The following is a 21,959-nucleotide window of genomic DNA, read 5'->3' on the forward strand; positions in this document are numbered from 1 at the left end:
TCAACACCACTGACATAGGTGCATACTGCCAAAAAAGTTCCAATATTTGCTGGAGGGTCAAAAAAATATCCTCATTTCACATAAGCCGGATGCACTTGATGATCCAGCGATAATGGAAGAAAGTGGACAAAATAAATTACTTCGATAAAGAAAGTATAAGTATAGAACCTTAATTAGCCTTGCTAAATATATTTGCTATCTCCTGCATGGCAGGGTTTAAGACTCTGTAGTATCTCCCAATTCTATAAGATAATTTATATCATATCTTAGTACTATTTTACTTCCAGTTTCCAGGCAAGAAATTGCCAAACAACAAAGAACAGGACTCATATGTAAAGAACTGATATATAAAGAACATGATTTTAGAAAGGTGGTCTCCCATACTTTGCTTTGTGAAATGAGTAAAGGGGTCACAAAGGAATCCCTTACCTTGCAGGAACATCTAAAGGATGGCTAAAATATCAACATTTTAAATAAGAAATGGATAACTAACAAAAGTACAGAGATATAATGGGACCTGGGGGAGGGCTGCAAGGGGAGCTGAAGGCTGAAAAGGGGGGGACTAGTCACAAATAGAGCCATTTTGCTCACCTCTGATATAAACCTTGGGTTTCCAAGTTCTAATGTCTTCAAAGTCTGTTTTACTCAAGCACATTTTTCTACACAAATATCCTTGCTACTGTGAATAGTGTCTGTTACTAGAAGCAAAAAACATTGTGGTTTTGACAGAAAGGGCAAAGACTCCACACAAATGAAGGATTGACTTTTCATGTTTGAATTGCAGTAATATGTACTCGCACTACTCCAAACTTTCAAAACTGAACTACATGCTTAATGAAATAAATTTAATTAATTTTTATTTGTAGCTCAAGGTTTTCTGCAGAGAACCTAGGAAAGGCAGGATGCAAGGGGTTGATTATCCTTGTTTTAGCAACATAGGCACACACAATGAGGTAGGATGGAGAAGTTGAAGACAGCAACTGGATTCCTTAGCACTTCAAAGAGATTGACACCATTAAATAAACCAGGAACAATATATCAAAATAAATGTTAGATCTTTTACTTGTCGGCCAGAGGCAGATATAGTAAACTTAACAGCACTGTGTTGCAATTCATCCCTGATGAATGCCTTGGAACTCAAAAGCTTTGAAAGATTCAATAAAAATATGTTGATTTATTTTCTCTCTATTCTGGGATAAGAATATCTTGATTTATGGTCTTGTTTTTATATTACAGGAACTTAAAAACAATCAACCATAGTCATTTAGTAGAAACCTCAGCTTCAAACCCCAGTGTCAACGCACCCAAATGTCAAAAACATACACTGGTTACAGGGTAACAAAAATATCTAGTATGAACTTCTTTTTAAACTTTCCTATGCAATTTATTTTGCACTTACAATTTACAATGCCTTAATTATTGAACAAAACGTATTAGTAGCTAAACTCAGAATACAAACCAACAAAATATAGAAGAAAATCCTATTTAATCATGTAGACTACATTACACCCAGTGCTTTGTATCATTTTGCTTTTCATTTCAATTTTCCCATTTACTTTTTTGAAATAGGAAACCACTAACTAGAAATACATTCTGGGTTAGTTTAAATGTAGTTTACATACACCTAAACTTTGCTGCAATCCAGTCCTGCCCATACAGTATTTCAGCAACCTGTTACTCTCTCAAGCGGTCTAATGCAGACAAGAATTCAGCTGGGAATACAGAGCATTTGGAATATTTAACCAGAGAAAAAAGTTACAGGCCTTTTTCAATACAGTGAGGTACACTAATTGGAACTAAAGATTTAGTATGCTTATTGCAAATTTATCTTAATTATAGCAAGCAGTGTTTCTTCACAGATATGTTATTGCTGTGGATAATAGGGCTGCTGTGGGTAAGGATAGCCAGGCTGTTGGGGTCCTGGATATGGTCCTTGTCCTGGATTTTGGTACATGGGTGAAGGTGTGTATGGCAGATTGTACTGACCATACATGTAAGGATTGTAGCCCATTGGCAAAGGCATCTGGCAATATCTGTGGAAAAAATAAAGAACAAAGGACACGAGTTAAGAATCTGCAGTTCAAAATCTCTTTAAAGCAGGCCTCTTGTAAGATACATTTGTTTTCCCATACATCAAGCTTCCTTCACAAAAGCCTTTTTTTTGAACTTTAATATAGTCATGTTTTAATACCTTCTGACTGCATTAAATATATATTTCAAATTTTGTAATTTAGTTTTTGATTGTTAGAATCTTTGCATTGATTTTTTAGATGATTACTATTGTGCTACAAGAAAGAATGGGAGGATGCCTCACTAGGAAAGAGGGACAAGGTCATATATGATTGGTAATTCACAAATCTCCATCAGACATTCTCATAATCCTTCATCTTCCCATTTCCAAATTTGTTTAACATCCTGGCTTTCTCTGGGGAATGAAGTGAACATGCTTTACCTCAAGGCTAAAACAAGATACAGTTAAAAACATGATAGGCTATCATTAAAATTTCATTAACTTTAAAAGGAGGAAAAGGCCTAGGAGAAGCTATTGAGATGTCACCTTCCCATATCTTCTCAACGCAAGCATGTGACAGTGGCAGGACCAAGAGGAAGTCCAATCCCCAGGAATTTTAGACTCAAAGTAAGTTCATATAGGGAGAAACAATATTTAAGGCAAGATAGGTCTAAGCTAGGCTGACATAAAATGAACATGTAATAAGGAAAATGACTACACTAAAAAGAATCCAGATTTTAATTTTACTTTAAGGTGGAAAGAAGTCTTCCATCATTCTTGTGATCAAATGGAAAGCTTATCTGGAGGGCTGAGAGGCATTCCAAAACAATGTAGCTCCCTCTATAGTCAGTATTAGATTGCACAGAAAACCCTCCCAAACCTTTGGAAAAGCAGTTTGTACTTACCCAGGGTACCCCGGATATGTAGGATAAGGCGGCCCTTGAGCCTGGGAAGGTGCTGTGCCCATGGCAGAACTAGCTGAAGGAGCTGTTGTCCCAGCAGCTGCTGGTCCAGGAGCAGAGGCTGTATTTGCAGCAGAAATCACCGGAGGGGGAGGACGTGCCGGTGGCTGTGGTTTGTTAGCCTAAATAAGAAAGCAATGTTAGGCAGAGCCCAGGGTGGAAGTCAAGTAGAGTCCTATTCAGTATGTTCAACATTTATCACACTCAAAGTTCTCAAAAACTACAGAAGGAAGGCAAGTAGAAACAGAAAGTGTCAAGTTGTCATGGTACCAGACACAGAATAGGCACTGTCTCATTTAACAAACTCAACCAGTGCTGTCACACCTCAATAAATAAAGCTTTTCTCACATATTGAAATGAGAACAAGAATACTGCTATCACCGCAGATTATTTTTTATTGTTATTTTGCTTACCACACTGGTTCTGGGGGCTGGAGTTGGAACAGATGATGCAGGAGGTTTGTTTCCTCCAGCAGGACCCGTTTGATATGCAGGCACAGAAGGAAAAGAAGGAGCGCTTGGTTCCCTGGCAATACTTTGTTGCAGGTCTCTTGAAAAGGAAATATGTTTAAAATATGAAGCATAATATGGACTTTTGCAACATCTTTTTGCCATATTAATGTCTAACAAATCTATTTGCAAACTGATAGCAAATGCCAAAAATTAAGTGGTTGAAATTAGTTCACCAATTACACTTAACCATATTTAGATAAAGATTAATATAATGAGATGCCACGTCTAATTCAAAAGAAACCTTTGAATCCAAAAATATTCAAGTAAACCAAAAATTATATTTTCAGTGTTCACAATATTAAAACTTTGCTCTGGGCTCAAGCCAGTTTGTCTGAAGTCTTCCTTCCACTCAGTCAAGGGAGCTGTAATTGCTCTGTTCCTCCTTCCTGTACGGAAGCCATTCCCTAATCTCCAATAACGATTGAGACAGGGTTTCACATGGTGCTGCAGAGAGAATTTAAAGGAAGGCATGCTCCATCATACAAACAAATATCTTTGTATGGTTCCTTGAATGCACACTATGAGGTTTACTGGGTGATGTAAATGCATGACCTGTGTATAACTCAAATACACATAAACCCCATATAAAAGTCAATGGCAGATCTAGGGGTCAACATTATGGTTTTTAATATGACTTGTGGCGAAGTTGAGGGATTGTTACCCACCTTGATTACCCACCTTAAATCTCCACAGGGAGAAAGACGGGGTATAAATAAAGTTTCGACAACACATAAATAAAGTTTGTAATAATAATAATAACAACAACAACAACAACTCTGAAGAAAGGAGAAAGCTGACTGCCACTATAACCATTTCCTCACCCAGGCATTCAAATAGGCATTCACTCTACTCAGAGAAGAGGATAGTTCCTTGTTTGCTAAAACGTAGGATACAGGATTAACCTTTATAAAAAAAAAAAAGAACAATTTCCTTCTCTAAGTAAACTGGTTTAGCCCAATTTGGGAGAATGTAAAGAAGCCACAAACTCCTGGTACTCTGTCTGCCACACTATTACCTTTTGGAACGCTTGGTTTGGAAAATAGCTCTGGTTTAAGTTTCTTTTGCTATAATGCTCTGCTATCACAATGGCAGTTCATGAAAACATTTAACTAGAAGTATATTCTCTAATACTATAATATAGCAAGCTTACTTTAGAAGTTCATCTCTCTCCGTTTTGCGTGCAAACACAATGTCGCTGCATTTGTTTTGGAACTTCAGAAGGATTTCAGTGAGTTCATTGTAAAACTAAGAGAGAAACAGTGAATTTTCATGCATAAGAAAAGTTTGTAACCTTGTTAAATACTGGCATATGTGTTTGTAGGGAGATTACAAGATCTGTACATTTTTAAGCCTTCGCATAAGCCCCAGTGTCTCTATATTCTATTGTACCTAATTTTTAATAATGTTAAGCATACTTCTTGCTTTCCCTGCCTCCATTTGCTTCCTTTTCTTCTGTTATGTCATTTCATTTTGCTCTCCAGATTGAAAAACCCTTGGAGCAAGCCCTCTTATTCCTTGTTGATAGGTGAGATGGACCATAGGTCAGTAATGAGGCACATGGTCTACATTCAAAAAATCAATCCCTTGCATCCCCAAAATGATCAGGCAGCAAGTGTGAGCCTCTCTGCATTCAAGAGGCACTGCCACGGTAGTAGAAAGATGTTACTAGTATGTCATTGACAACACTACTTAAAAGTGTGAAGATGGTGAAGTCACTAAAATGCTCTCTAGTAATATTCTTACAGTTCAAATTGCGACTTTTACATTCTGGTTGCTCCCTTACCATACAAAAGAAAGTAATGTTAGAAGAAACAGTATTAATATATTGCTTCAAAGCTCTAACTCCAGATAGAAAACCAAATGCTATGATTACAACAACGTGCCTCAATATAACACACAGCTATTATCTCTTATCTTGTTCCTTATCTTCATACTTCCTTACTAGAGGAACTCAAGATTCCAACAGGAATATGTTAAGATCTTCTTGTTTCTGATAATTTATCATCGTAGGGGTGGTCCCCCCCCCCCCAAAAAAACAAAACATTATTCCGAATCTAATTAACAATTTCTCTCTTTTTAAAAATGTTTATCATTTTTACTATAGGAAAAAATTACATAAGCTATTTCAATACAGATCTATCAAAATTCTATGTTCTATGGGATATAATTCATCTGAAATTTTCAAAATGTATAGTTACAAGATTTGCACTTTTGAAATATGTGCCATATGTTTAAACAAGTGGGTTTTTGTAACACCTTGACCTGAACAGTAGTGGTCTTAGTCAGGACTTGCTTTAATAAGGTATATAAGCAAAAAACATGTATAACAAAAATTATACAACATATGATATTATTATACCTTTGTGCCTTCTTTCAGGTTGGCTACAAGTTCCACAAAGTTGTCATTGGCTACAGCTAAGTTCTTAAGAACTTCTTCTCTTAAATTGGATTCATTATTTGATTGCTTCATCTTAGAAAATTCCTGATGTGAATTCTACAAAAAGAAAAAGAGAAAAATAAGATTGCACAAAATATGTATCACAAAGCACTAAAACTTCTGGTCGGAATCCAATTGTGTATTTCCACTATATATCCTACTAATCAGCAGTCCTCCTCTCTCATGCAACCAACTCTGATTTCATTCTCCCCAAAATCTGGTTCAGAGAACTTGGAAATCCTCTTGAACAGGTTTTAGTGCCAGAGGTCTGCAGTGGAAGAGAGGAAAGTATATATACGAGTTTATACAGGGGAGGAGGGATTGGTTTTATCGAATATTTGATTTTAACTTTGTAAGCTGCCTTGAGTCCACTTGCGGAGAAAGGCAAGATAAAAATATCTTAAATAAATAAAAGTTGGACACTAGTAGTTCTCTGCTGAATATGGAAGTATACCACTGGATCTTGGCTCTTGTCTCCTCAAAGCTGTGCCTCCAGTAATGTCTTACTCCCTAAACCCCTAGTTGATACAACAACCTTAAACCACACCAACCACAAGACATTCACTGTGATGTGTAAAACCTGTTCTAAAAAAAATGAAGAATACCTGAATGTTGTTGAGCAGCTCCTCCTGTTTTTTCAGGGTTTCTTGTACTTTATGAGTGAGACCACCATAAAGACGATCCAACTCAGTGACAGAAATAGCTTCTTCATTCAAAGCACCATCCTGGGCAAGTGCTGTTAGGAATTTAGTTGTCATGTCAAAGTTTACTGACTTGAGATCATTCTCAAGTTGTTCTCTCTGCTTTTTCACATCGTCCAGATTATTCAGCAAAGACTTTAGGACATTAACCACCTAGGTAAGAAAAAATATGTCACTTCATGATTGGCATTTTGAGGCATTTGCTAACTTTCTATTCTGTTTCAGAATAAACGTACAGGCCTAGAGAGTATAATAACTTATTTTCTTCAACTCCTGAGTTACGATTGTGCAATAAAACATAAAAGTGTGATTAACAGCCTGAAGCTCTTACTTGTACCTTGTGGCATCAGTGACATGATCGTTTGGAGAGATATTAGTGAGCAGGATCAGATCTTCACTTTCTCAAAAAGCTTAGCCTTCAAAATAAGATTCTTTCCCCACATATCTGGTATCTCAAGCCTTCATCCTAGAACTATCTGGCTTGACAAGACATTAACCTGATGTTTCTGCACCACATAGTTTCAGAGAAGCCTCAATCAATTTGCAAAGCCTCCTCAAGCTGCTTAAAATCCTCGCACCTTGTAAAGATCTCATGCAGGGGAGATTCCTTTTAGATCCCACCTCTGACACCGATTGTGGAGAAGGATGATGTTTCTATTTATTAATTATTATATATATTTTATATCCATCTATATCCACTGCCACCAGTTATCAAGAATATATATTTATGCTGCCACCAGATGTAAAGATGTTTATAATGCGGCCACCTGATGTTAAGGGGTTTATCTATTCTTGCCACCACTATTGGAAGATTTAGCCACTGGCTACTTAGAGAGGAGACTTTTATTTTTCTTCTTTCTTTTTATTTATTCTTGATGTGTGTATGTATGAGAGAGACTGAGATGTTTGAAGGAATAATAACATTTATTGAGGCACAAGCTTGATGGTTACAATTCTCACTTAAGAGGCACTTTCCTTAACAATTATAATAACAGAATGAGGTGTTTCAAACTTTTAAATTCCACTTCAATCACAGAATATCTGTTCCTAATCAGGAACACCAAACTTGTTTTAAATTGACTCAAATCCAACCTTTGAGCCACCCTGATTCTCCAACTGAGAATCAGTCTTCCCTGTAATTCATCCGATTACAGTCTACCTTAAAATAAGTCATCAAACTTATTTTAACCCTGATCCCCTAACTTAGGATCAGCATTTCCTGAGCTTCAACAGAGCCCACACTTCCCTGTGGTTCGTTGACCACAGACACACTGACTGACTGACTGACTCAAAATGTCTCCCTTGACTGACCAATTGAGTCTCCCTTGATCCCTTCAACCAGGATCAATCTTCTCTGTAATTCCCCCAATTACAGACTGACTGACTTACTGTGTTTCCCTCCAAAATGTGCTCTCTTCAGCTACCCCAGTTGGCTCTGCCCCCTTCTCCATGGCAACCAGCCTCTGGTGCAGAGTAACTGAAATATTAACCCTTTTTTTTAACACAGTTAAACATAACTTTTAAAACACAATTAAACAGGACATCTGTAAACTAAAAAATTCACACTTCTTTACACACCTGTTTTCAAGTTTGGCTTTAGAAACAATATTTCCTAAGACAACATTAATGTTTTGCACTATCATTTCACATTTTAAAAACTATTTGTTTCTGCAGATTTCATTACTTGATGAGAATGGGAGTTCTACCACTCCCCAGTTGGCCACCCCTGCTTTGTTCGTATCTATAACTCCTTCATAAATTGGATGTTGTAACTCCAACTTATAATTCAGGAGCTGCCTATACTCTTATTTTAGTTCAGTCCACAAGGCTGTTTTAATACCTATAGGTTAATCACCAAACAAGTGAAACAAACTGCACACACTGTTTTCATGTTATCATTGCCAGAGCAGGAAAAATGATTAGATGTGGCTAGGGCTTTCCTATAGAGCCTAAAAATGACCTTTTAAAAAGTGAGATAATTTATTTCTATCATTTCTACCCCGCCCAGCAGAACTCTCGTGGATCTAAGTAATTAAAAAATCCATTTCAGATAGAATGATAGATAAGTATAATATTTACATATTACTAAAATATTAAGAAATGAAATCAATTTTAAGATATATAGTATATTCTCGAGTATAAGCCTAATTTTTCAGCCCTTTTTTTAGGGCTGAAAAAGCTCCCCTCAGCTTATACTCGAGTGAGAGTCCTGGCCGGCTTCTATTCAGGTCAGCTTATACTTGAGTATATAGGTATTCAGAGTTGGACAGTCTTATCTTATTAAAGTATTATCTTAAATTACAGTATTATATAAATATTCAAAAACATCTAACCTACTGATGCCACAAATAATGCAATTTTATTACTATTTTCATTTTTGAATTTGACCCGTAGCTGCTGCATTTCCCACCCTCGTCTTATACTCGAGTCAATAAGTTTTCCCACTTTTTGTGATAAAATTAGCTGCCTCGGCTTATATTCGGGTCAGCTTATACTCGAGTATACACGGTATATAGTTGACTGCCATTAAGTGTAGAAAAAAACAGAGTTTGAATTTGATAAAATAAGGGGAAGGAATATTACTCAGAGCTGGAAGAGAAGAAAAAAGAAGGGACAATAAAAAAGATAAAATAAATTAATGCAGATCCAGAAGGACAATTTGGTACTCTTGTCAGAAAAGTTAAAGTGGGATTTTTTTTCTTCTCCTTTTACTTCACTTTCTTCCTTTATTAAAAACTAGCTGTGCCCGGCCACGCGTTGCTGTGGCGAAGTATGGTGGTATGGGAAATAAAGTATTGAGGACTTGTTGGTAGTCAAAGTAAAGGATAAGGTTTCCTCCTGACATTAAGTTCAATCGTGTCTGACTTTGGGGGTTGGTGCTCATGTCTATTTCTAAGCCGAAGACTCCTCCTAGGTCATGTGGCATGATGGCATAGAGCACCGTTACCTTCCCGCCGAAGCAGTACCTATTCATCTACTCTCATTTGCATGTTTTTGAACTTTAGGGTTGGGAGAAGCTGGGGCAAACAGTGGGGGCTCTCTCCACTCCCCCAATTCAAACCTACGACCTTTCGGTCCAGAAGTTCAGAAGCTCAGCGTTTTAACACGCTTCGCCATCAGGGGATATTATTTCCTAAAGTTTGTGAATATACAATATTTCTGATTTTTTTTTTTGTCTGTTGGAGGCAAGTATGAATGCTGCAATTAGGGGAAATGATTAGCATGTAATGGCCTTGCAGCTTTAAAGCCTGGCTGTTTCCTCCCTGAGTGAATTTTTCGTTGGAAGGTTTTAGCTGGCCCTGATTGTTTCCTGTCTGGAATTCCCTTGTTTTCAGAGTGGTGTTGTTTGCGATATTTTATGTGCTTTTACTGTCTGTGGCTCTCAGAAAACAGAGGATTTGCCAGAGTTTGGTGATGGGAATACTTTTTTGGGAGCTGCTAGCTGGCCCTGATTGTTTCTTGTGTGGAATTCCCATGATTTCAGAGTGTTGTTGTTTATTTAGTGTTCTGATTTTAGAGACTGTATTGTTCTGTTTTATTATACCACAGTAATTTTTATATATTCTGATTTTAGTGTTTTTGAAACTTGGGAGGTAGATTGTATTCATTTTCACGGTTCACAGGAACACAATAATAATAATAATAATAATAATAATAATAATAATAATAATAATGACTTTGGTAATACACACTGCTTCACTCCCTTCTCAGCTTCCTTTCTGGAAGAATCCTTTCTTGGGAGGTGTTAGCTGGTCCTGATTGTTTCCTTTCTGGAATTCCCAATTTCCCTGCTTTCAGAGTGTTGGTCTTTATTTACTGTCCTGGTTTTAGAGATTATATTGTTCTGTATTATTCTACAACAATAATTATTTCATATTACAGTAGAATCTCACTTATCCAACATTTGCTTATCCAATATTCTGGATTATCCAACGCAGTCTGCCCTTTAGTAGTCAATGCTTTTGTAGTCAGTGTTTTAAATTCATTGTGCTATTTTGGAGGTAAATTTGTAAATACAGTAATTTACATAGCATTATACTTTTTCTGTCAATTCTGTTGTATAACATGATGTTTTGGTGCTTAATTTGTATAATGATTACCTAATTTGATGTTTAATAGGCTTTTCCTGAATCCTTTCTTATTATCCAACATATTCACTTATCCAACGTTCTGCTGGCCTGTTTATGTTGGATAAGTGAGACTCTATTGTATATTGTATATTTATAGACTTATATTATCTGGATTATATAAGGCGCCTTCTACACAGCTAGATAAAATGCACAGTGAAGTGGATTATATGGTAGTGTGGAGTCAAGATAATCCAGTTCAAAGCATATAAGATAAGATTATAAATGGGTTATATAGCTGTGTGGAAGGGCCTTGAGTCAACACTGCCATATAATCCAGTTCAAATCTGATAATCTGTATTTTATAGGCAGCGGGGAATACGCCTAAGTGAGGCCTAACTCTGCCTGTCCCCTGGGCTGAGTGGGTTGCTAGGAGACCAAGTGGGCGGAGCTTAGCCTTCTAACTGGTAGCAACTGGATAAAAACAATTATTCCTCTCCCTTTAATTAGGACTTTATTTTTCTTTTATTTTTGTTGTATGAACGTAGAGACATGGATGAGGGGTTGTGCTGCCAAGTTTAGTGTTTCTGGGATGTATTTTTGTTGTTTTGTCCTAGGCCAAAATTTCATTACCCTTTTATATGTATAGATTATTAAATTTAAATGACTATCACTGTTATAATAATAAAAATAATATTTACTATTAATATTATTACATTCTTGAATGATTATCACTGTTATAATAATTATGATTACAGTGTTGAATGATTATCACTGTTATAATAATAACGTACTATTATTAGTTGTTATTATTCTTGAATGATTATCAATGTTATAATAATTATTACATTCTTGAATGATTATCACTCTTATCATAATCATTACTATTACAGCCTAGAATGATTATCATTGTTATAATAACTTACTATTATTATTATTAGTTATTATTACATTCTTGAATGATTATCACTGTTATAATAATAGTAACTTACTATTATTATCAATTATTATTACGTTCTTGAATGTTTATCACTGTTACAATAACAACTTACTATTATTATTGGTTATTGTTACATTCTTAAATGATTATCACTGTTATTGTTATATAAATAATAATTATCCCTCACAGGGAAGGCAAAGGTGAGGGCGATAGGGCTAGAGAGGGGAAAAGGGGGGCTCCTGAGGCATTAGAAGGCTTTGTGGGGTCATAATTTGTGGGTGAGAACAACAACAACAACAACAATAACAACACAAAAGGGGGGAACTCAGCCTGGGCCAACTTGGGCCTCCCCTCAAGTTGTTTTGGGCGCCAACTCCCACCCTTCCCGGCCTCAGGCCCTTTCCTTTTCCCCCTCAGCCACTTAAGCAGCTGAGAGGGAAAAGGAAGGGGCCTGAGACCGGGAAGGGTGGGAGTTGGCGCCCAAAACAACTCGAGGGGAGGCCCAGGCCTGCTCGAGGGCCACGGCCCCGTCTCCCCCCTCACCTTGAAGACCTCCGAGAAGAACCCAGCACTGATCTTCCTGCAGAAGACGTCGTCAAGGCCAGCGTGAAGACGGCACTGCATAGGGCCCGGTACGAGGAAGGCAGAGGCCGCGAGGAGGACAGAGGCTGAGGGTCCGCGGGGCCTTCCTCGCGCTGAGAGGAGAGGGGCGGGAGGAGGGGGCCTGCGCAGCGCCTGGGCACCTTCCATGGCCCCTGAGGGGGGAGGAAACTGAGGGGGAGAGGGCGGAGAGCAAGGCAAGGCCCGCACGCCCCCGGATCCCACACCCACACGGGAATCTGCCTTCTTGCCTTCCTTTCTTCAGCCCAGGCCCAGCTCTGAGTAGTGACAGCGGGGAAAAGCCGGTAAGTAATCGGCCGGCCTCCCTTTTGTTCCCTTTCTCGGTGTGTTTGTGAGGCCTCTTTGGTAAGGATGATATGTGTGTGTGCGCGCGCGTGTGGCAAGGGATTATAGGATGGTGTGCACGCAGGCGCACATCGCCTGTGGTGGCTTTTGGGTGTTTTTTGGCATTGTGATTGTGTTTTTAGTTTGTGTTGTCTTGGCCTTGAGGCGAGGATTTTGAGTTGTGTTGCCTATTTTCGAGGTTGGTGTGTGTGTGTGTGTGATTGTGTTGTTTAGTGCATTGCCGCGATGTCAGAACTCATTTTTATATATGGACAGGTTGCTTACCTGTAACCATGTTTCTTCGAGTGTACTCTGTGAATTCACACTAATGGAGAGCCTGCGCCTGCGCAGGCTCCAACGGAAACTCTTCCAAGCTGAAGTTCAAATTTTGGCGGTAGCCACGCCCCCCTTCCCAAGGGGCATATAAGGCTGCCCCAGGCGTCCGCTCTCCAGTTCCTGCGCCGCCAAGGCAACGAGAAAGGGAGAGGTTTGCCAGAGGGGAAGGAAGGAAAGGCTTGTGTGAATTCACAGAGTACACTCGAAGAAACATGGTTACAGGTAAGCAACCTGTCCTTTTTCTTCATGTACTCTGTGAATGCACACTAATGGAGACTAGCACGCTGAAGTCCCGGATGGTGCGACAGGCAAACCTGACAACAGGTGAATGTCCAAACACACATTTATTAGGACATACCGGTAATGAAAAAACAGTCCCAGAGGACCAATGTAACGTTATCATGAGCATAACATATCGAGAAAAGACGTCAGGAAAAAAGGCATGAAATAAACATTTTATAACAAGAAAAAACTTGTCAATAGTGTATGCATATACTCTCCCACAGGGGAGAGGGGTAAACTTGAATAAGGCACAATAAGACCATCCAGTGCAAGGCGCTCAGAGCGAGAGCAAAAGGTAAGTTAAACAGTAAAGAACATCATGAGAGAAACACTCTCGGGGCAAAGAGCCCAGAGACATAAGTGTGGAGGGGAAAGAAACATCCCCGATCCTTTGAAGGAGAGGCATAGAGGGTCACCTGGCAGGTAAGTGTTCAGGAGATGGAAAAAAACAAGGGTGGACCCTTGGCTGTCAAGACGACAATACCGATATTGCAAAGGCCGAGTCGTCCTTGAAGGCTTTGTGGTCTATCCTGTAGTGAGAGACGAACGTAAGGGGGTTCGACCAGATTGCCGCTTTGCAAATAGAGTCAAGTGGAACATCCCTAAGTGGTCGAAGTCGAGAGACCCCTCGTCGACCTGGGACGGATGGACGGGGGGGAGGGCGTTTAGCCAGTTCATAGGCCAGTTCGATGGCCTGAGCAATCCAGTGGGACAACCTCTGGGAGGAAATAGGATTACCCAGTTTGTCCGGGGCATAAGCGATAAAGAGTCTTTGAGTCTTACGAATATCTCTAGTGCGGTCTCTGTAGAAGAGGAGCGCTCTGCGAACGTCAAGGAGGTGAAGTCTCCGCTCGAGAGGAGAAGGATTAGAGAAGAAGGCAGGTAGGACTATGTCCTGGTTGAGGTGAAAGGCTGAGACCACCTTAGGCAGAAAGGTGATATCCGGGCGTAGGACAGCACGGTCATGATGAAAACGTAGGTATGGCTCATCAATCCTCAGGGCAGCCAGTTCAGACGGTCTACGTGCCGAGGTTATTGCTATGAGAAAAGTTACTTTCCAGGAAAGGAGGCGCAGGTCGGTCGAGGCAAGCGGTTCGAAAGGAGGCGACGTAAGTTGGGAGAGCACGAGCTCGAGGTTCCAGCCCGGCGTAGGTGGTTGTGATGGCGGGCAATGTTATTATAGCCTCTAAGGAAGGTTTTAACCAGGTGGTCAGAGAACAGAGATGGCTGACCATGGCGTTGAAAGGACCAGGAAAGAGCAGCTAAGTAGGCCTTTATGGAGGCAATAGAGAGCTTCCTTTCTACAAGAGTCATGAGGAAGTCCAGGACCACCAGTACCGAGGTCGGGAAGGTATCGATACCTCGGGATCGAAGGAAGGCACGGAAGCGAGAAAGCTTGTAAGTGTATGCTCCGGTTGTAGCCGGCTTATGGGCTGCCCGAAGAACATCTTGGAGATTTTGCGGGAGGTAGGTCAGACGAGAATCCTCCATGCAGTGAGATGAAGAGAAGGAAGATCTGGGTGAAGGATCTGGCCGTTTTCCCTGGAGAGAAGATGTGGTAGGGACGGAAAAGGGCGAAAGGTTCCTCTGGAGAAGTGAATCAGGGCTGGATACCAAGGCTGACGGGGCCAGGCCAGTGCTATGAGGATCGCAGTGACCGGGATCGAAAGGAGCCTCTCGAGAACCTTTGGTATCAGAGGGAAAGGAGGAAAGAGATAGAGCGGTTCCGCTGACCAGTCTAGAAGAAAGGCGTCTCCCAGGCAGCCGGGGAATGAGGCCGGGGGGAGTCTCGCCCAGTAGCGGGACAGTTGAGCGTTCTGGGGGGAGGCGAAGAGATCTAGAGTAGGCCGCCCCCAGTCGAGGAATAGGGTGTGGAGAACCTCGGGATCGAGCTTCCACTCGTGGGAGGAGGTTGTCATTCTGCTCAGAGCATCCGCTAAGTCGTTCTGGGCTCCCGGAAGGTGAATCACGGAGATCTGGACCTCATGGGCTATGCACCAGAGCCAAATGCGGGCGGAGAGGAGCATCAGTTTCCTTGATCCCGTACCGCCCTGCTTGTTGATGTAGAAGACTGCCACTGTGTTGTCCGATTGGATGAGAATGGACTTACGGCAGATCAGACGAGAGAAGGCTTTCAGGGCTTTGAAGATAGCAAGAAGTTCTAGAAAGTTTATGTGGTTGGCCCTTTCGGAGGAAGACCAGATGTCTTGGACTGTCAGACCGTTCATGTGGGCTCCCCAGGCGTAGTTGGAGGAGTCTGTGGTTATGGTTATTGAGGGGCACTCCGGGTGGAAGGGTAGGCCCCTGCATACATTTTGGTGAGACATTCACCAGGAAAGGGATTGACGAACGTGAAGCGGTATCGACAGAAACTTCGAGTTGTGATGGTAGAACGGCTTGAAAGTGTCTATGAACCACCTTTGTAGAGTCCAAAGGTGCAGTATGGCAAAGGGGGTAGTGAGGACCGTGGAGGCCATGTGACCCAGAAGAACTTGGATGGATCGAGCCCGGACCCTCCGGGTGGATCGACACAAGATGATTTGGTGACGGAGGGCTAGAAATCTGTCGAGTGGCAGCGACACGGTCTGTGCGACGGAGTCGAAGAGAGCGCCGATAAAGCGAATTTCCCTCGACGGTGTGAGGTGCGACTTCTCGACATTGAGTTGGAGACCGAGAGAGTTCAAGAGCTGCAGAGTGATGTCGACGTGGCGTTCGAGAAGAACAGGGTCGGGCCCGACCAGAAGCCAGTCGTCTAGATAAGGAAAGACAGTGATCCCTTGCAGCCTTAGATGGGCGGCCACGACAGCAACGACCTTGGTGAAGACCCTCGGCGCCGTGACAAGGCCGAAGGGTAAAACGGTGAATTGATAAGTTTGATCGAGAACCTTGAAGCAGAGGAAGCGTCTGTGAGCCTTCCTTATTGCTACGTGGAAATAAGCGTCTCGTAAGTCTATGGACACAAAGTAATCTCCCCGCTGCTGCATCGGGAGGATAGAAGCAATAGAGACCATTCTGAATTTGGATGGGCGAATGAAGACGTTGAGAGCCCGTAAGTCTAGAATGGGGCGCAGCCTGCCTCTTCTTTTCGGGACCGTGAAGTATCTGGAAAAGAAGCTCTGAAGGTCCTGTGCGGATGGAGAAGGCCGAATAGCCCCCTTGGCAAGGAGGGCATCGATTTCGGCCAGGATTTCTCGAGAAGGAGTGGAAAGAAGAACGTGGCCTGTGGGCGGAAGTTCTTTGAACTCTAAGGCATAGCCTTCTTGGACAATTCGGAGAACCCAAGCATCTGAAGTGATAGATTCCCAATGGCTGTAGAAAGGAGCTAAGTGGTCGGCAAAGACACAGAGGTGTGGAGGCGGAGTGGACCTTGCAGCGGTAGCAGAGAAGGAGGTTTGGCAGGAAAGGATGGCGTCAGGTACGCCAGTGTGCCTGAGGAGGAGCAGAAGAAGTTCGGCCCCATTGCTTCTGCGGGTGAGCCGCTCGACGGGGTTGGTGGTGGCTTTGATTGTTCGAGCCCGAGGGGCGTCTGAAAGAGGCGGGAAACGCCAAAAACGGTGAGGGAACCAGCGAGTGCGTTGCGCCTGAGGCTGGTCGACGCCACATTTCGACGCAAGAACCTTAAAGTCATGGTTTGACTTAAGTTTGTCGTCGGTACCAGAGTTGAAGAGGCCCAACGTGTCGTGTCAAAAGGAAGATCTTCAATAACCTGCCTGGATGAGGAGGACAAACCGGACGACCTCAGCCAGGCGTGGCGACGGATGGCGATCGCATGGGCAATCATCTTACCCATCGTGTCCCCAGTATGCTTTGCCATCTGGATTTGATGGTGGGCCAGCGAATCGGCCTCCTGTTGGAGGGTGGTAAGGACAGAGCGATCTTCGTCCGACAGTTTGGCAAAAAAACAGTTGGGCTTTTTCCCCAGATAATTTGCTGGTAAGCACCCATGCAGGCTCCGTAGTTTGCCATTCGACAAAGTAAAAGGGCCCCAGAGTACAGCTTTCGACCAACCGTGTCGAAACGTTTACCTTCCCTATTGGCCGGTGTATTAGATTGGCGGCCGGAGGATTGAGAGGCCTTGATGACCAAAGAATCAGGGTCGGGGTGGTGCTTTAGCCATTCCAGGGAATCGTCGTCGGTACGGTACCAAGCTTCGATTCTTTTCGAGGTTGGGGGTATGGAAGATGGAGTTTTCCAAGAGGCTTGAATGACATCCAGGAGGTAAGGCAAAAAAGGCAACAGCGTGGCCGGCGGAGCTTGGGCTTGAACCCTCTTGAAGACCGGATCAGACACCGCTTTGGAGGTTTGCTTGATCTCCATACCCAGGGCATTGGCCATTCTGACCATTTGATCAGAGAAGGCACGGATATTGTCCGTCGGCGAAGGAGGGTCCGCCTCATACTTATCGTGAGGAGGAGAAAGATCCAGGCCGAGAGAGACCACCAAGGCTGAGAGGACAGTGTCTGGGCGGTCGATGTCTGTATCATCCTCCTCAGCCCCTTGAGAGGACTGAGGGGGAGAAGAGAGTACAGTCTCAGGAGGAGGCATAGCCTCACGGGAAGAAACGGCTGGAGGCCGAGAGTCTTTGGAGGCCGAGGCTTGGGCCACTCGGGCCAAGCGGGCCGTCTGTCTGCAATGCTCCGGTATCGAGGTCGGAGGGAAGAGCTCCTGGCGCGAGGGATGACGTGGCACGGAGGGTTCAGGCATTGGTACCCTGACCACCGTTTGGGTGGAGTGATGAGGTGAGTCTTGCAGCTCGCCGTCGGAAAGGGGCTGCGGAGAAGATTGAGAGAGATCTCGGGGCTGCTGGGCCGGCACAATCGGCAAGGACTTCCTCGAAGAAGTTGTGGAGGAGGAAGGGGCATCTCTCCTCGAGGAGGCTGAGGAGGAGGAGCGTTGAGTCAGCCGCTTTTTAGCCGGCGGTTGTTTAGAGGGAACCCTCATGGATTTGCCTGGTGTTGGAGGAACCACAGCTGAGTCAGATTGCGCTCGACGAGATTCCTCGTGAGCCCTCTTAAAGGCAATTTTGATTGCAGAGGACGACGGAGGGGAACTGATGCGGGACCGGACCGAGGTTATCGAGACCAGAGAGCTCGACATTGAGGAAGGACCCACCTTCCCGGAACGGGTCAACACAGTGGCCGTGGTCACTGTACACAGTGGCTTAGCAGGCCTCGTGGCCTTAGAAGCTCTAGACGCCCTAGACGAGACTGAGGGGGCTTTAGCCGCCGGTGCCGACATTGCTCTCAGAACTGGTGTCGACAACGCTCCCGACGTTGACGGGGTTGGTTCTGGAGCGAGAGACTTCTAGTAGAGCGCCGCTCTGAGCCTAGCGGCTCTGTTCTTTCTGGCCTAAGCCTTGAGAGCTAGGCAGAAGCAGCAGGTACCGACCATATGGGCCTCTCCAAGGCAGAAGAGGCACTTGGTGTGGCCGTCGGAGTCAGGAATTTTAGCAGCACACTGCGTGCAGCATTTGAAGTGCGTAGTAGACATGCGAAAGAGTCCGAAGTGAACCTTGCGGCAGAAAAAAAGGAACTGGAGAGCGGACGCCTGGGGCTGCCTTATATGCCCCTTGGGAAGGGGGGCGTGGCTACCGCCAAAATTTGAACTTCAGCTTGGAAGAGTTTCCGTTGGATCCTGTGCAGGCGCAGTCTCTCCATTAGTGTGCATTCACAATGTACACGAAGAAAAAATAGATATGTATAATGATAATTTCCTTCTACCACTCTATGTTTCTGATGATACAACAGACTTACGTATAGAACTAATTAACATGGCTCCGCAAGTTACATATTACATTCTTTAATGGTCCTTATTTTTCCCTTCTTTTCCCTTTTTGTACTGTTTAAGATTGTTTTTGTTATTTTGAAAGCAAAATAAAATTTATTTATAAAAAAAAGAGAATAATAAAACTCATGAGAATAATGATCCTCAAGCCAAAAGTATCACAAATCAATATGCTTGGTGATTGGGTCAGAAATACAGCTACTACAAGAAAAACTATCTGTTCATACCTCACTCCCTTGCATAGTTTTTGCTGGATTTGCTGAAGGAATCGCTGCATTCAGCTCTGCTTCTGGCTTACACAACAGTGAAATTGTATCTCGGTGAGACTGATATCGCTCCTTAACCTGTTTGTCAGCTTGCACAGCTTTATCCAAGATGTTACGGTAATTGGACCCCTCTTGAAAAAAAAATAAAGAGACAATTGATAGAGATACTGATTTAATCCACTGATTGATATATTGTACTGGACAACAATAGTGTAACAAGTCTGTGTTTCAGGTATTCTATTTTATTTCATTTAAAAGAGTTATGTGGTTCACTAATTGTGAAATAATTGGAAGTACAAAAGAAAAAGATACTTCAATCCCAAAAAAATAAATCTATGAGATAAATCTCAGAATGCTTTCTTCCACTGGAAAGTATTCTGTATAGATTTTTACAGCATTTGTAGATAGGGTTTCTTCCTGTGTTTAGAAGCATTAAACAACAAAAGCAGATTTTAACAGCCAAGGCTTTCATGGCCGGGATCACAGGGTTGTTGTATGTCTTTCGGGCTGTCGAAGGCTTTCATGGCCGGGATCACAGGGTTGTTGTATGTCTTTCGGGCTGTATAGCCATGTTCCAGAAGTATTCTCTCCTGACGTTTCACCCACATCTATGGCAGGCACCCTCTGAAGATGCCTGCCATAGATGTGGGCGAAACGTCAGGAGAGAATACTTCTGGAACATGGCCACACAGCCCGAAAAACATACAACAACCCCAAGGCATTTACTTTTTTAAGATTATTGTGCCACACATTTGATAATCTGTGAACTAAAAAAATTAATATCTAAATCATACTGAGCCATACAGAGTCAGCCACAACTGGTTCAAGTAGACTTTAAGCTCACTGGCACAAATTAGTTCAAATCAGTGTGGTTGATGACTATATCAGAAATGCAGCTATTACAATAAAAATTATCTGTTCATACCTCAAGGTCCCTTTAGCACTAAATGCAGTATGCAATGATTGCATTCCACTAATGAACACAAGAAGCCAGAAATGGGAAACAATAGTAACTTCTCAATGCACACCAAAGCTGGATTTAGAGATCTAGGAAACCTCCAGAACTAGGTTTGAGGATATGGAAGAGTAAAGCTGGGAGAGTTCTGGTACAGCTGCCATTTGGTTATACTTACCCCACTGTTTCTACCTAAGAGCTCCTTTACAGATAGAACCTTTTATCACATAGAAAGCAGATTGTGTTGATTTTATACCCAGAGGTGTTGCATTGCTGCCTCATGTGTCTCCTTTTAAATATGCCTTTTGGAGTAAACCTCAGCAAAGAAAGCAACTATGTATTAATATGAATGCATGCATACATAAATAAATATTACCTGTCCTCAAAGGCTTGTAAAGATCATTTGATGGTGTCCTTTGCCAACGCTCCTTAAACTTATTTTTCAGCTCATTGTCTGTTGCTTCTTCCTCATCCAATATCCGTAGAGACTAGGATTTTTGTAAAAAAAAAGTTATTTCTAAAGAACTGGTTTGAAGTCACAGATAAGAAAAGACAAGGCCCAGAACAAGTCAGCAGAGGTTTGCTCCCATTAAATTAATGCTGACTTAAGTAAATGAGGCAGAAGTATAAACCTTGTGATTTCATGTGAACACAAGCTGAATTACCTTTAGACTAAATCTAACATAGTTCACAGGGATCCAAAAGGCTTATAGGTTGTGCTAAATGTCTATTACTAGCAACCATGAAATGGCAAAAATAGGGTTAGAAAGCACACTGAAACAGGTGTGCATGTGTTTATGTCTGGTATGTATGACACACCAAAATCTTGTTGCTGCTGTTGTGCATCTCTAAGTCATTTCCAATTTACGGTAACCATAAGGCAAACATATCATCAAGTTATCTTGGCAAGATCTATTCAGAAAAGGTTTACCTTGGCCCTCCTCTGAGACTGCAAGAGTATGACTTGCCTAAAGTCACCCAGTGGGTTTCTGTGGTTAAGCAAAATTCAAACTCTGGTCTCCCAGGTTATGGTCCAATACTCAAATTGTTACACCAGGCCTGCACTACCTGCAACCCTCCAGGAGTTTGAGCCTCCAACTCCCAGAAGCTCTAGCCAGCTGTTAGGAATTCTGGCCAAAAATACTGGAAATTGAAGACCAGAAGACCTGGAGAATCGCAGGTTGTGCTAGCCTGTGCTATACCGTGTTAGCTTCCCACTGAAACAACTGGACAAGTGTAGCCAGTCTAATTCAAGTTATCTAATTCAAGCTTTTGTTTCCCAAAGTGATCTCCTACATCAGTTTTAGATATTAATTTCTATCTGTCACAGTCAGCCAGGTCAAAATTCGAGAAAGTTATGAGTTCTTCAAAACCTCAAAAAACCTGACTTAATATCTTCTTTAAAAATGTTACATGGAATTTCAGCACACATACTGTGGCTTAAAACAAGTGTGGCCAATGTGCACGGAGGTCAGAAAACAATTACCCTTCTCAGCATGTCACACTAACCCCTCTCACACACAGCTTCCTCTACTTCCCTGTCAAAATTGGCAATAGTGAATTCCTTTCACTATTTTGAGGACGATGAGGAAAATGGAGGAATTTGGAGCTGTAGAATGTTCTGGCATGGCTGTGGGGGTATTTTTGGTTGACATGTTTGCTAGGTTTCTGAGTGGTTTCTGAATTAAAACGGACCTAAAACTGTGCTATTTTAGAAGAATATATTCTAAAACTGAACTCTATGAGTATTGTTGTAAGACA

General features: G+C 42.2%; 1 protein-coding gene across 2 annotated transcripts in view; it reads right to left on the bottom strand.

Moving 5' to 3' along the window:
* Positions 1–840: 840 nt before the first annotated feature.
* The window catches only part of pdcd6ip (programmed cell death 6 interacting protein), a 44,301-nt gene continuing 23,182 nt past the window's right edge, over positions 841–21,959 (bottom strand). For both annotated transcript variants that reach the window (XM_008118338.3, XM_003225777.4), the window contains exons 11-18: positions 20,575–20,686; positions 19,205–19,374; positions 6,528–6,776; positions 5,845–5,979; positions 4,636–4,730; positions 3,387–3,522; positions 2,917–3,095; positions 841–2,033 (exon numbers count right to left, since the gene is read on the bottom strand). In XM_008118338.3, coding sequence (XP_008116545.1) covers positions 1,865–2,033; positions 2,917–3,095; positions 3,387–3,522; positions 4,636–4,730; positions 5,845–5,979; positions 6,528–6,776; positions 19,205–19,374; positions 20,575–20,686 — 1,245 coding nt within the window. In that variant the 3' untranslated portion in view covers positions 841–1,864. The remainder of the gene's footprint in view (positions 2,034–2,916; positions 3,096–3,386; positions 3,523–4,635; positions 4,731–5,844; positions 5,980–6,527; positions 6,777–19,204; positions 19,375–20,574; positions 20,687–21,959) is intronic.

Source organism: Anolis carolinensis, chromosome 6, assembly GCF_035594765.1.
Source record: "Anolis carolinensis isolate JA03-04 chromosome 6, rAnoCar3.1.pri, whole genome shotgun sequence".
Taxonomy (NCBI): Eukaryota; Metazoa; Chordata; class Lepidosauria; order Squamata; family Dactyloidae; genus Anolis; species Anolis carolinensis.